The sequence below is a fragment of the Podarcis erhardii genome (assembly GCF_964252035.2).
Source record: "Podarcis erhardii genome assembly, chromosome: 5".
In the NCBI taxonomy this organism is placed as follows: Eukaryota; Metazoa; Chordata; class Lepidosauria; order Squamata; family Lacertidae; genus Podarcis; species Podarcis erhardii.
In genome coordinates this window covers 61,679,825-61,693,163 of record NC_138509.1, presented here as the reverse complement: position 1 = coordinate 61,693,163, position 13,339 = coordinate 61,679,825, and the positions used below count along the sequence as shown (strand labels likewise).

The 13,339-nt window shown below is 43.8% G+C and overlaps 1 protein-coding gene across 2 annotated transcripts; it reads right to left on the bottom strand.

Moving 5' to 3' along the window:
• Positions 1 to 479: 479 nt before the first annotated feature.
• KLHL30 (kelch like family member 30) lies at positions 480 to 13,201 on the bottom strand. 2 transcript variants are annotated; one of them, XM_081861736.1, is made up of 8 exons: positions 13,061 to 13,201; positions 10,668 to 11,511; positions 9,702 to 9,861; positions 8,170 to 8,256; positions 7,623 to 7,778; positions 6,763 to 6,951; positions 3,800 to 3,945; positions 480 to 1,687 (listed from the first exon to the last, which is right to left on the bottom strand). In XM_081861736.1, exons 2-8 carry the CDS (start codon positions 11,439 to 11,441, stop codon positions 1,439 to 1,441), a joined length of 1,761 nt encoding a protein of 586 aa, XP_081717862.1. In that variant the 5' UTR covers positions 11,442 to 11,511; positions 13,061 to 13,201; the 3' UTR covers positions 480 to 1,438. The 2 variants fall into 2 exon arrangements, with proteins under 2 accessions (XP_081717862.1, XP_081717863.1); XM_081861737.1 differs by having other exon boundaries at positions 10,668 to 11,505; positions 13,061 to 13,185.
• Between the last annotated feature and the right edge of the window lie 138 nt (positions 13,202 to 13,339).

Below are 13,339 nucleotides of genomic sequence, written 5' to 3'. Positions count from 1 at the left end.
TCATCTCGCTTTATTGGCCAAGGGAGCCGGCGTACAACTTCTGGGTCATGTGGCCAGCATGACTAAGCCGCTTCTGGCGAACCAGAGCAGTGCACAGAAACACCGTTTACCTTCCCGCTGGAGCGGTACCTATTTATCTACTTGCACTTTGACGTGCTTTCGAACTGCTAGGTTGGCAGGAGCAGGGACCGAACAACGGGAGCTCACCCCGTCACGGGGATTCAAACCGCCGACCTTCTGATCGGCAAGTCCTAGGCTCTGTGGTTTAACCCACAGCGCCACCTGCCCCCCTGTCAACATTATACTGAATTCTCCTTTGCATTTTGTGTCAGCTACATACGTATGATTCATATAAAACACTCCTATAATGACGATGGAAGGGGGCTTCTGTGACTGTCCAGCATTTAAAACCTACCTAAAAGAAAATAGTTACTTAATCAAGCACCAACAGTAGAAAGAAAAGACTACATAATTGATGATGAAGTTATTGTCAGATTTCTTGACCATACTGATGAATTGTAGAAATCAACAGGAAGAGGTGAGTCTCCATTTTACAGGTAAAATTCATACAGTCCACATGTAAGATATTTAAACTGAACAGAAAATGTGCCTCGTGAAGTGCAGAAAGAATCCTAGGGCAATAAAAACAGATATAAAAATAAGAGTTCCAGAGAAACCAGAGAAACTTGTGATAAATGGGTCACTAATGTCACTCATCGATCTTAGTCACCACGATCTCAAATTAGCACTGAGAGACTTCTAGTTTTAATTTAAAGCTGGCTCACGTTACATCTGGCCCCTTTCGGACTCTGGCCACAGTCCAAAAGAGTGAAGCAATCAATGACATCAATGGACTTATGCACACTTAACTGTGGGCAGCATTGCTCAGGGAAGTCAGGTTCTCTAGCATAATACTCATCATGTGCTGTGCACTGGAATCTCACAGGTCTCAGCTGCGGCATCGTGCCAGAACGGACACTGAACAATGTTTTTAAAATTGCCAAGTTTTCTTGGCCAAGTTCTGTAAGTTCCTAATTCACACATTATGTTGGTAGACACTTGTCAAGGCAGCCTGGCACTATGTTTAACCATAGAGGTTAACGCAGTCTTTTGTTTCTGATGATATGCCCATTGCAGGGTTTTCTGTTTTAACCCCTCGCTTCTTGCAATTTATAAAGGCAGGTTATCATTTCATGTTCTGCACTGGTGCTTTCGTGCTAGTGCTGTGACCAAAGTTATCCATCCTAATTATGTGGGCAAGGTGATTCAGCCCAACAAGAGCTGTAGTGGGCGGGGGGGGGGGGGGGGATAGAACCATTCAAACGGTCTGAACAAAAAAGGCAAAAGGAAGTGTACAAGTGTGATATTGAAAACTCTGTTCCTTTTCCGAACTTGTGGCAGGAGCTGCTGTGCTGTGAGGCCTTGTTCCATCCTCTGTTCACAAATGGTCTCCTAGGAAAGGTTCCCTCCACCTCGAAGTATCCATGAAGATAGAAGAGGAGCTGTGGTAGAGCCATAAGCATGGGAGGGCTCCTTCCCTTCTCCAGACATCCTTAGTGCAGTCATAAATTTCCATCTCCACCTGATAGTCACCATCCATGCCCTTCCAGTATCCTCCGGTGACAAAGAGTTTACCTCCAAGAGGTACCATCCCTCCGTTTTCGTGGAGGGTGTGAAGCTGTTGCACCTGCAAACAGAGTGGACATGATTTGGATCTGTGTTTATGTGGCAAATCATATACAACAACCGCAGCAGAAACCGCTGTAAACAAGACAGCAGATTGGCAACATACAGTTTGCACCTAGTTCCTTGATGGAATCATATGGTGGGGGTTTGTGCTGCCATCCAGTGGCTGAAATATATAGTGCAAGTTAATATCATCAAACCACTTGGGGGGGTCTCTCACCCTTTCCTTAGCAGAGTTATTAAGGTGTTGTCTGGGTATTTCTATAAGAGGTAAAAAAAACTTGATTTGGTACACAGTAGCCTTAGATACCTTGTTCAGCAGAAAAGTCCAAATGGGGTCCTTTTTGCATCTCTTGCTTATTACAAGGGGATGCAAAAAGTTTGATTATAGTAGCCCGTACTTCAGAGAACAGGCCAAGACACAGGTGTGTGATGGAGGAGCATGTGAACCATCCTCAGATTGGAGGATGAGGCTCTTTGCAATGGCAGTGAGTAACATATCTACAATTACATGAATGCAGGATATATTTATTTGTATATTAACAACGTTATTCAGTTAAGAGCTCTAATTCCGAAGACATTAGCAGTGCAATTCTATGCATGTCTATCCTGAAGCAAGTTCCATTAAATTCAGTGGGACTGACTCCTAGGTAAGTGTGTATAGTATTGCAGGATTAGAGATGGATGAACTGATTGATTTCAGTTTCTGTTTTTCCACTCTTAAATTTGGTTTGCAGATATGTTTTTTAAGACATCATGGAAATTCTTCAGCACTTTAGTGTAATTTTCTTGTAATGTTCACATTTTTGTAAGCAAATTTGCCTAATACACACATTTTTTACAAAGCAATTTCCCCTAATAGAATGCCTTCTATTTTCTTGAATATATGCATTTTAAGCACACTCTAACTATACATTTTTGACACATTTACCTATTTCTGTCTACTAAGCTAAGCAAATCTGAAATGCTACATATACTTGAGTTCACCTTGTCTCGTTGCCTATGTTTAGGCATGTATAGACATGCCATTCCTGATATGGCATAGCAATGGGTGTCCAATCTAGTAGGGCGCATATGCCAGAAGTGGTGGATGCAGCAGGAGTTTGTGGCAGGCTGACCCCTGAGCCTGTGGCACAAGGTCAGGGCTGCACGCCAGCTGATTTCTTTAATACCACATTGCTGTCTGCTTCCCAGCTCGGTAGAGAAGATGCTAAACTGTCATGAAGCACAGAGGGAGGCTGCGTGTGTACTATAATGCCCCTGCTATGCTGCGAACTTACACCTGCCGAAAAGACTGGCCACCAGTGGTGTAGTCCTTTGAATTGTAAAAGTCACCCCTCTCCTTTATCCTCTGTCTCCCCCCGCCCCCGCAACTGTATGTAGTTACACTGTTAACAAGGCTGGGCTATATTCTTGTTTGTCCTAACTTCTATTAACCTCTCCTGAAGAACACCATGAAAAGATCACAGGGCGAAGTGGCAGAGGAATAGTTCTTGGGTCCAACCAGGCAAAACGCTTGCTGTGAAACTGCTTGATGACAAGATGTTGCCATGAAAGTGTTAAAGAGGCCGCCGTCAAGAGCATAACCAATGGAAGGCCGGAAACTGACGGCACTAACCATTATTCATAGATCTACGGAGATGGAGAGACTGGCAGGGCATTCTTTGCACCTGTCCTGAGGACTGGAGTGGGCGCTACACAGTCAGCTGAGCACTGACGCCATGCGAACAGCTGCCGCAGGGTTTGAGAATGACGCTGCGTAAACCAACCCTCCAACAACATTACACACATCTTCACTGAAGCCAAACAGGCTGGAGGAACAGGCCATGCTGTGCTTGCTACCAGGGGTATCCTCACTCAAGGAATAGGCTTCCTGCCATGCTGGAACATGGACACTCATCCTTCAGGCATTGCTCACATATTACTTTGTGTTATGCATTCTGGAAAAGTGTCAAGGGGGAAAAAGCAGGGGAAAGAAATACAGCATTTTAAAATGCCCCCTCCCCATAACAAACCTATAGGCCACAGAAATCTGTATTTACTTCTATGGGTGCTACAGCCACATACCCTCCCTGGAAACATAGTAGTGAAAGAACATTACTCCCTTACCCACCTTCTGCCATATATTAGCATCTGGATCATACACATAGACTTTCTTTGTGTTGTCGCCAATAAGGTAGATGGCTCCATGCAGAGAGGCACATCGAGGAGCAGAGAGGTATTTTGGGATGAAAGGGGATGCAATTACACTCCAAACATCTAGAAGATAACAATAGTAGTAGTAGTAATTTTATATATTAAAAACATTCTATATTAGAATGACATATGAATCTCGGGGGGGGGGGGAGCTAAAAAGGAAGATGGACAAGAAATGGAGCAGGGGCAGATTGTCACAAGAGACTGCCCTAGATCAGTCCTGCAAAGGTCAGGATTGTTTACATGTAAAACCCTTGTCAGTGAAAGCAGCCTGTCCTGATTTCAGCCTGGCTGCAATAGACATGTGTGTTTATGTGAGTTTTCAACACACTTTGTCCTACTTCTAATCACATCATTCCCGTCATCACCGCTGCCTTTACTGGGCTAGGAAGCAACAGAATCACAGGAAAACAACGTCTGCATAGGTTCACAGGAACCGGGTTTCTACTGAGTCAGACCATTGGTCCGACTAGCTCAGTATTGCATGCACTGACTGGCAGTGGCCCTCAAGGGTTTCTGGCAGGGGGGCATTCCCCTACCTGAAGATGGCAGGGATTGAACCTGGAGTCTTCTGCAGGCATAGCAGAAGCCCTACCACTGAGCTACAGCCCTTCTGTGTTAATAGTCAAAGGAGTATAAAAGGTCTTCTGGCAGGTAACAGTGTAAGAGCCCATGAGTAAAAGCCACATTTAAAAGTGTCAAAGGTATCAAGAATACCAAAGCACTATTAGTGTTTGCTGTGTAACATCCTGAGATGGGCTTGTGGGTGGGAGCTGACATGACAAACGGATGAATGACGTCCTTCCTATATAGCATAACATCATGAGACAAAAATGGAAGGTCCTGCAGTTTGCCACATGGCCCCCACAGGCAACTAAACCTGAGTCACATCGTACCAAATACCTTCCCTGATTACGTGAAGCAAATTGATGCTAGCTGAGAGTTTTTCTAAAAGACATGGCAAATATATCACTTGCACATCTAAGTATAGGCAGCTGGATCAAGGAGCACTAGGAGCAACTCCAGAAACTGAAGTAGGAAATGGAGTAGGCTGTGTCTCCAGCAGAAAGACACTAATGAAGTCTAGCATTAGCTGCCGGAAGATACTCTGGGCTGCGAGCCAGTGCAGGAAGTCACACCCCATTAACAACTTCTCCCTCCACCCCATATAAATTAGCTTTTGGGACATAAGACCAATTGAAATAAAAAGGCATGCCAAAGCAGCATCAGGGTTCAAACAGGTCAAATGGGCCGCAGGCAATTAACAGCAAACCCACCGTTCATATTTGCATACATAAAACTGAGCTGCCCACATTCCACAACACTTTGGCATGGCCAAGAAACAGAAGGAAAGATGGGGCTATTCTGTGGATGGGGGAAAGAACGATTCACAGGGGCTGTCATCACCACAGGCTGGCAGCAGATGTAGGCCTCGCTTCACAGGGGTGTGTGAATGCACACCTTTACCCTTAAGAGGGAGAAAACATGGTTGGCATTACCTCAGAAATGGAAAAATAAAGCACTGCACTTAGGTAGAGGTGCTCAGCTGCAAGGAGAACAAAACTAAAAACTATAAAACTAAGCAAACCAAACCAATGAAAACAACATCATAATCATAAATACCTTAAAACAATAAAGCTTCATTTAAAACATTGCAAGCAACAGCGGTACTAAAAGCAATCTAAAAGGTCAAATTAAAATTATGTGTCTTCTTGACACTGTTTCTAGAAACAGAAAGAGTGGGGGACTATCGTAGCTCTGAAGGGGGTGCATTTCACAATCTGCAAGCAACACAAAAGACATCCCTCATGCCTCTGTAAGTGATGGCGTTCTCAAAAGGGCCTCTCCTGCAAATCAACAACACGCCAGATTTATATTTATTTAATCCAATGAGAAGGAGGGGAAAAGTACTATGTCCCTCAACACACATCCCACCCTTTATCATGAAAAGCATTTTGAACGTCTTGTATATTCTTCTAAGGACATGTGGTAGGAAGTAATGGCTTCAGTTTCAATACTAATGATGACAAAAACATTTTCACAAGAAATTTAGAACTAAACCAGGGCAGGGGGGCATTGCTGGGCATGGGAAGGGAGGCAATGGGCAAAAGTAGGAATGGGCAAATTCAGTTTCACATCAATTTCACTTTCTTTCATTTCCTCTCATTTTTTCCAACCTTAAGTTTGATTCATCACATTTCCTCATCAGTATGAACTTTTTAAAATATAAAAAGTCCCCATAAAAAATCATCAGGATTTTTGTATGAAATTATCCTTAAATATACATATTCATGCAATTTTATCTAATACACATTTTACAAGACATTTGGCCTAATTCAATGTGTTTTTGTATTTTATTATGCCCATTTTACCTTAATAAATGCATTTTCGTGCACATTTATTGGCTGGGGAACTGCATTGTGAAATTAAGAGAGGTGCAAATTTCAAAAGATGGTTGCGTTTCGGTTTGCAAATTTTTTCAGGAAGTACAAATAAAGTAAGTTTGCTTTTAAGTATGAACCGAACCAAATTTCTCCCCTATTCCTTTTTGCCCTGGGCCCTGGATCTCCTGCCCCCCCCCCCCCATTTTCAACCACACACACCCTGCAAACAGGGTGGCTGGACATGTTACAAAGCACAGTGCCAGTGAAACCCGACCTCAGCCATTTTGATTTTTGCAGAGGCAGCTCTGTGACATGGGTCTATGCCCCAGGTCTTTTAAGTACCTAGCAAAGCCCCTGACACAGGGCCCATTTCCAAGTTTGCAGAATAGAAAGGATTCTGGTTTTGCACCAGCCCCACCCGCCTTGGCCTGCTCTGTGAGCCCATGGCCTGCTTTGGAAAAGCCATTCATACACGTTCCCCTCTGTTCCTTCTTACCTATTGCAGGGTTGTAACACTGCAGGGTTAATGCGTTGTATTTGACAGCACAAGAGCCAATGAGGTACAACTTCCCAAGACACCCGGCGATGGTGAAGTTGCTGACGTACTTCAAGGCAGGGCTCACAAAGCACCAGCTGTCATTATAAGGATCATAACATTCCACCTCCACAACATCTACCGCGGTGCCTACAGACAATGTGAGAAGTGGGGGGAAAGGAGGTTTGAGCACAGTCAAGACCTACAGATATTTGCACTGAGCAACACTAGTGCTAAAATAACCCACGAGTCTAATATGTAGGGTCTGGGTTGTGTCTCCAACTAAATCATAGTCACAGTACACCAATGAAATCGATTGACTGAAGAAGAAGAAGAAGAAGAAGAAGAGGAGGAGGAGTAGTTTGGATTTGATATCCCGCTTTATCACTACCCAAAGGAGTCTCAAAGCGGCGAACATTCTCCTTTCCCTTCCTCCACCACAACAAACACTCTGTGAGGTGAGTGAGGCTGAGAGACTTCAGAGAAGTGTGACTGGCCCAAGGTCACCCAGCAGCTGCATGTGGAGGAGCAGGGAAGCGAACCCGGTTCACCAGATTACAAGTCTACTCTTAACCACTACACCACACTGGCTCTTAAGAAGCCAAGTCCTCTGAATATAAGTGAATTAGACACAACCTTCTGTATGAAATTCAGTCCTACAAAGGCAGGTTCTTCTGCTCAAGCTGTAGTATAGGGACTTGGAATGGCCAGAGAGCACGTTATGATATTGTCCACACTAAACCGGCCTCATCCTTGTTAGTGCCTGTTGTTCCCATGCACATAAAGCAAGAGTCCCCCACGTTACAGATCTCATTCCCTACCACCAATGGCATAGATCTCTCCGTTGAGGACAGCACTGGCATGGTTGGTTCGTGGCTTCAGCATTGGTGCAATGGGCTTCCAGGCACCATCCTTGAGGCAGAAGCACCAGGACTGAGTTGTTGACCATGTGTCATTCCGTGATCCTCTGGAGCCACCTGAAAACAGAAATAGCAATCATACTCACACAGAGTCCTAGTACCCACTTTTGTACCAGTTTAAAGCACTTCAATATTACGGCTTAATAGTTTATTACGGCTTAACACTCTCATGATATTTTTGCTAGGAGTTCTGGTTCTCTTGAAAATCTTGTGGAATTAGTGAGCAAAATATGACTCAAAATGGTGGATTGTGGTTCAGTTTACATTTTATTAGATAACTATGCAATCTGGCTGCCCTGATTTAAATTATCTGTTTTAGACCAGAACACACCCCAAACAACCAAATCCATCCTCCAAAGATCTCAGCAGAATGTCTTAGTATGGGAACACACCAAAAAGGTTCAAAGGCTTAGTAACAACATAGACTTGGAGAGAGCACTATCCTTACCTGTGACATAAACATCATTATTTAGAGCAATCACAGAAAAACCCCATTTATTGTAGTCTGGAAAATCAGGTAGAGCGTTCCATCTTTCTGAAATAATAGAACCAAATATGTAAGTGGCCCTCAAAGTGTTATAACCAGGTAACCAGTATAACCAGTAAGCGCTCTAGTTTTTCTGAGACTCTTTACTACTCTCGGGTGAAGAGACTTTGCCCCCTATGAGTTCCATCACTCCATAGTACTACCTTAAATCAAGACCATGACCCATGACAGTGATATGATTAGACCAAATGCACTTCTTTTCCATGGAACTTTTCCATATTGAAACAGTTCTATTCAAACCTACGTGTGTTTGAAGGTAATTATCTATGGACATTATCTGCTTCATTGTTCACAGTGTTATCAGAATACATTCCGATTGCATCATATTGCGTAGATAATGCCAACGATGAGAAAGGTCCTCTTCTCCAAATTAGTTTTTCTACCCAATGCACTGCAATTGCAGGCCTGCCCGACAGCTTCCAACGTCAACATTGGCCTGAGATGAATGCAGCTGCTCAGCAGTCACCAACGCCAAAAGAGCACAGAGCATTACATCATACTGAAATCCTTGTTTGTCGGTGCCTGCATTATTCTAGGTCGAAGTCCAAGGCATGGTTGCTTCTGCCCTCACCAGTGTTTCTGCTACAGAAAGTGGGTTTGGATAATGTTAGGTGTTTTGAGTTGGCAAGTCTAAATGTTAAATGTTTATATACCTATATTTTTCAAACTTTTTCACTTAACAGCAAATAGATAAAGGCAAATCTAAGAAGTGGATAATCACCAGATAAATAAGTAACAATAAAAGAGTGGAACCACTCTGTGGAGGAAGGGTGAGAGGTTTTATTGTTGATTCCAGAGGAATTCCGTAAAGGAAGAGAAAGCGAAAGGAGCAAATGAAGTTAAACTTCCAGCTCATTGTGGGGTTTTTTTTGGGGGGGGGGGCTGTGATAGAAAGACAACAGCACGTGTAATATTCTACCAAACTGCTTGCTAAGAGCTAAAACAACCTGACTGAGTGTACACAAAATCAATGAGATAACTGGCAGGACCTCTGGATTTTGTTGCAATACTGGTTCCATCACCCCTGACCATTGGTTGTGCTTGCTGGGGTTGATGGGAGCTGTAGTATACTAGGCCCTCTGTATTCATATTCTGGTTATTCTGCCATAATTGGTTCTCTGTCTTGTTTCTGAGGGATTCAGGTCTCATCTTTTCCATCCACCCACCACCAAGGGTCTGGAAACATGCATTTCCTCAAAACACTACAGAGTGGCACCATCAAACATGATCCACCCTGTAAAGGCCAACTCATAAAGATGATAGCAACAGGTACCAAGGTGAAGACTTTATTTCCCCTACCTCTAAACGCTACACCCGTTCAGTTGTTGCCATCCCTTGCAGTGCCTAGCACCGTGAGCCTAGTTGCTCCCTGTCGCAAAGATGCTCTGAGCTGGAGTGTGCAGTTCTGGCATTGTTTGGGGACAGATACTTACTAGTCTTGGTGTTATAAAAGGCAAAATTCCTGGAGATTAGTGGTTGCTGTTCATCTTCTTCATTCTCTTCCAGAGCTCTGCCTCCCACCACCACTAGAACCTCCTCAAGCTTTTGTGGAAGGGCCTTCAGTCTCTGCTGGACAAATGGCTTGTTCTCCAACTGAGACAAGGAAAAAAAACCCCAATGATTCTGGAAGCCCAACACCTCTCCCCTTTCTCCAACACTTTATACAATGACCTTGTATGATGTAATTCAGTAAAGCAAAATTCCCAAATAAAACTCTGGGATACTTCACTGCAAATGCTAGACCATGGCAAGGACTTCTAGCTGCTTTCCTCACAGATGGTTGTTGCCACTTCCCACTGTTGTTTAGACTAATTTGGATGCACTGATTTAGGAACACTTGGACCATACTTTAAACCTTCTTAAAATATAAGCGCTAGAACAAAGTGTGTTTCTCAGGAATTGTGATCACTTTAAATTCAGGCTTTGGGGCACATATTCCCTCGTTAATTCAGATAGGCTCATCTAAATAAACTATCCTTTTTGGTAATTATCCAATTATAACTGTCTTTGGGAAAGACATAACCATAATCCACGTACACCAAGAAGTCAGTCATTGCTCCTCACAGTGGCATCTCTAGGAAAACTGCATGCACATACACCCTTGCTCCTCCTGAGTCAATGGACTTAGTGATGGATGGGCAGGCGGGGAGAGGAGAAGAAAGAGGGGAACTAGTGGGGAAAGGTCAGGAACTCTTCCACTGCCAATCAAAGGTGACAGTTCATAGGCTAATTAAGAAATGAAAACTTATCTCAAACAAGAAGTTGGCATACCAAGATGAACAGATTCTAGGCACTGCAGTTAAGGACACCTATAGCTATTGGATCACAGCACCCCTTTTCTAGCTTTGGGGCTGAAACTGGAGCTTAATCAGGGTACTGTGGTGCCTCCAAGAACTGACCGTGCTACGATGTCTAGTGATGATGGTCTTGCAAGCCTCCGATTCTTGAATCAGTGGTTCTGATGACAAGAGGTTCTGCAGGTACTGATCTGGCAATGAAACCAGATGCACTAGATCAAGGAGTTCTGGAAGGTGCATGGCTCTCGCAGACTTTTCATACTTCACCCACCTCAGCACAGCCTCAACTAGACTCTGCTCTTCTTGTACTTGGAGCAAGTTGTTGGACAGGTAGATAACCAGCCTCTCTTTGGAGAGCTGCAGGAACTCCTCTTGTTGAGACACAAGTTCAAAATTCTCCTGCAGAAATGACCAGGCCTTGGATGACACTTCTGGGCAGCCATGCAGCTCCCCAAATTCACAAATGCCCAAACAGTTGGTCGCATCCATCTGCTGCCTCAGGTACCGACTGCAGACTTTCCGGAGGACGGGGAAGTGGAGTTGGTTGGATGTCCGAATTAAGGCTTCCACATTCCCTTGGTTGATGGTCACCTTCCCTGTGTAAGCAAAGTCAATCAAGGTCTCCATAATGGCTGGATCCACCTCTTTGATCTCTACACGAGCTGAAATGCTTTCCAAGAAGTCACCAGCAAACATGGCATTGAAATAGTGGCTGCAGAGGGCCAGGATACTGCGGTGGCAGGGGAATTCATGTCCCTCAACTATCAAGGTGACATCTGAGAGTTTTGGATTGGAGCGAAGGGTCTGAAGTCCTTCCAGAATAGACTGGGGGTGGGATGGAAGGCAAAAATCGAAGTCATCGATGTTCCTCACCATGCTGGTGCTCCACTCCTGTCGTGGGAAATGGCCTTAGATGACTTCAATGGAACAGAAACTTTTCCTAGTCCTAATCAGAAAGCAAAGAAGAAGCAAATAAGTTTTGTGCTTCAAATGGGAAATATTTTTCATCAACCATGACTTGAAGTGAAATCTCCATAGTGACATTTTTGGATCAATGGAACTCCTTGAAAGGAAGCGCAAACTGTTATGACCTGGTATGTCCAAATAATAACACTAGGCATATAACCCCGTACCCCCAAACAACTGAATATGACAGTGCCATATGTGTGTGTCCTGATCAAAGTATCTACAAGGAACTTGCAGGGATAACAAAGGAAAAATCTATACTGATGTCCCCCACCCCTGAAAGCTTTCAGACTCTCAAAAGTACTTGTCCATTTTCCTTGCATAGAACGAGGAATGAGCTACGGACCTTATTCAAATCTCTCTGTTCTGAAACTCCACTTTCTTAAATGGTGTTCTCAAAAACAGAGAAAGCTGCATCTTGCTTCATGAAGCATTCTGAGTAATTGAAAGCTTGCCACATTTTTGTGACTTTTTTGTTCTTCCCAATAAAGGTACTTACCGACCAATACAGCTACCTTTGTTTCTGTAAATTAGTTTGCATAATTTATCCTGCTTTTTCTAGTTATGAGGAAGGAAGGCCACCAAAAGCCCCTCCAGGAGCCCACTATGGCATCTAAGGCTTTACCAGCCTTGCCCAAACACTTTCATTCCCATCTTCATTGTGATGGTGGGCTGTTGTGTTAATGAAAACTAAAGTTACCAGAAGGCTGCTGAATTCTGTTTCTAGGAAACTGCCTTCTACCATGGGGCCTATCTGGCTCAGTATTGTGTACACGGGCTGGCAGCAATTCTCCAGGGTTCCTGATTTCCCAGCCCTACCTGGACATGCCAGGCATTGAACCTGTGGCATTTTGTACGCAAAGCAATTGCTCTGCTATCAAGCTTCCTTCCCCTATGACCCTAATAACAAATTCGGTGCTTTTATGAGCTTCCACAGAAACATGACACACACAGTCCCATATATGATGTGTGGAGACAAAACAGTATCGTAAGCAGTCTTACTCCAGTTGTCATTCTTAATAAAGGAACAGTTTGTAGTTCATAAGCAATGAAATTTGGTGGGGGAAATTTGTTCCTGCCTTCCCAATCTACTCTACCAGGTCCTCAGTGCTGACCTAGAAAGTAATTGAATATCAGACTTATGCCATATTAAGTAGCAAAACACTACCGATAATAAAATCCCCAGTAATAATATTAGTGGTTATATTCTCATTTTAGTTAGTGGTTATATTGACCCCCTTTCCTTCCCGATATCCAGGAAACTTGCCTCTCAGTAGCTTGCTGTTCAGCAGTGCTGCATTGATAAGAACTTCTTGGTATTTGATCTCTGCAAAAGTTTGATACTTAGCTTCCTAGCAGATAATGGCTTATAACTGAGGCAGCTCCTCGTGCTTCATGTTAATGGCCTGTACACTATTTTTGAGTTGACAGTTCCACCTTCCCAAATCCAGTTTGCTTGTTCCCTCTCATCTCATGTTGTCCCATTCAGCCCTGCCAGAAATCAAAACCGTCTGGCCTCCGGTTCTTACCTTGTTAACTTCTCTTACATCCAGCCAGACAGTCAGAGCTCGAATAATGCTTGGGGAATGGCTTGCCTTGACCCTGGGAGGAGGCAGTTACCCTGAGTTGGTTTGGGTGGTGTGTTTTTTTAAGGCCGTTGTAGGCTGGAGGCAACCAATGCTTGTTTCTCTGTATGTATATATATATTTAGACTGAGGCTTACAGCCAGAGAGGGCTGGGAAGTGTGTTGACAGTTATTCTCTCCAGGCCACCTGCTCTTAAAGCAACACACCAACGAAGAGATAAGA

Coding starts and splice junctions, on each gene's coding strand:
- KLHL30 (XM_081861736.1), bottom strand. CDS start 11,441: ATGGTGAGGAACATCGATGACTTCGATTTTTGCCTTCCATCCCACCCC. Junction 7,779..8,169: donor TAATGATGTTTATGTCACAG/GTAAGGATAGTG, acceptor TTCTGTTTTCAG/GTGGCTCCAGAGGATCACGG. Junction 6,952..7,622: donor AGAGATCTATGCCATTGGTG/GTAGGGAATGAG, acceptor CATTGTCTGTAG/GCACCGCGGTAGATGTTGTG.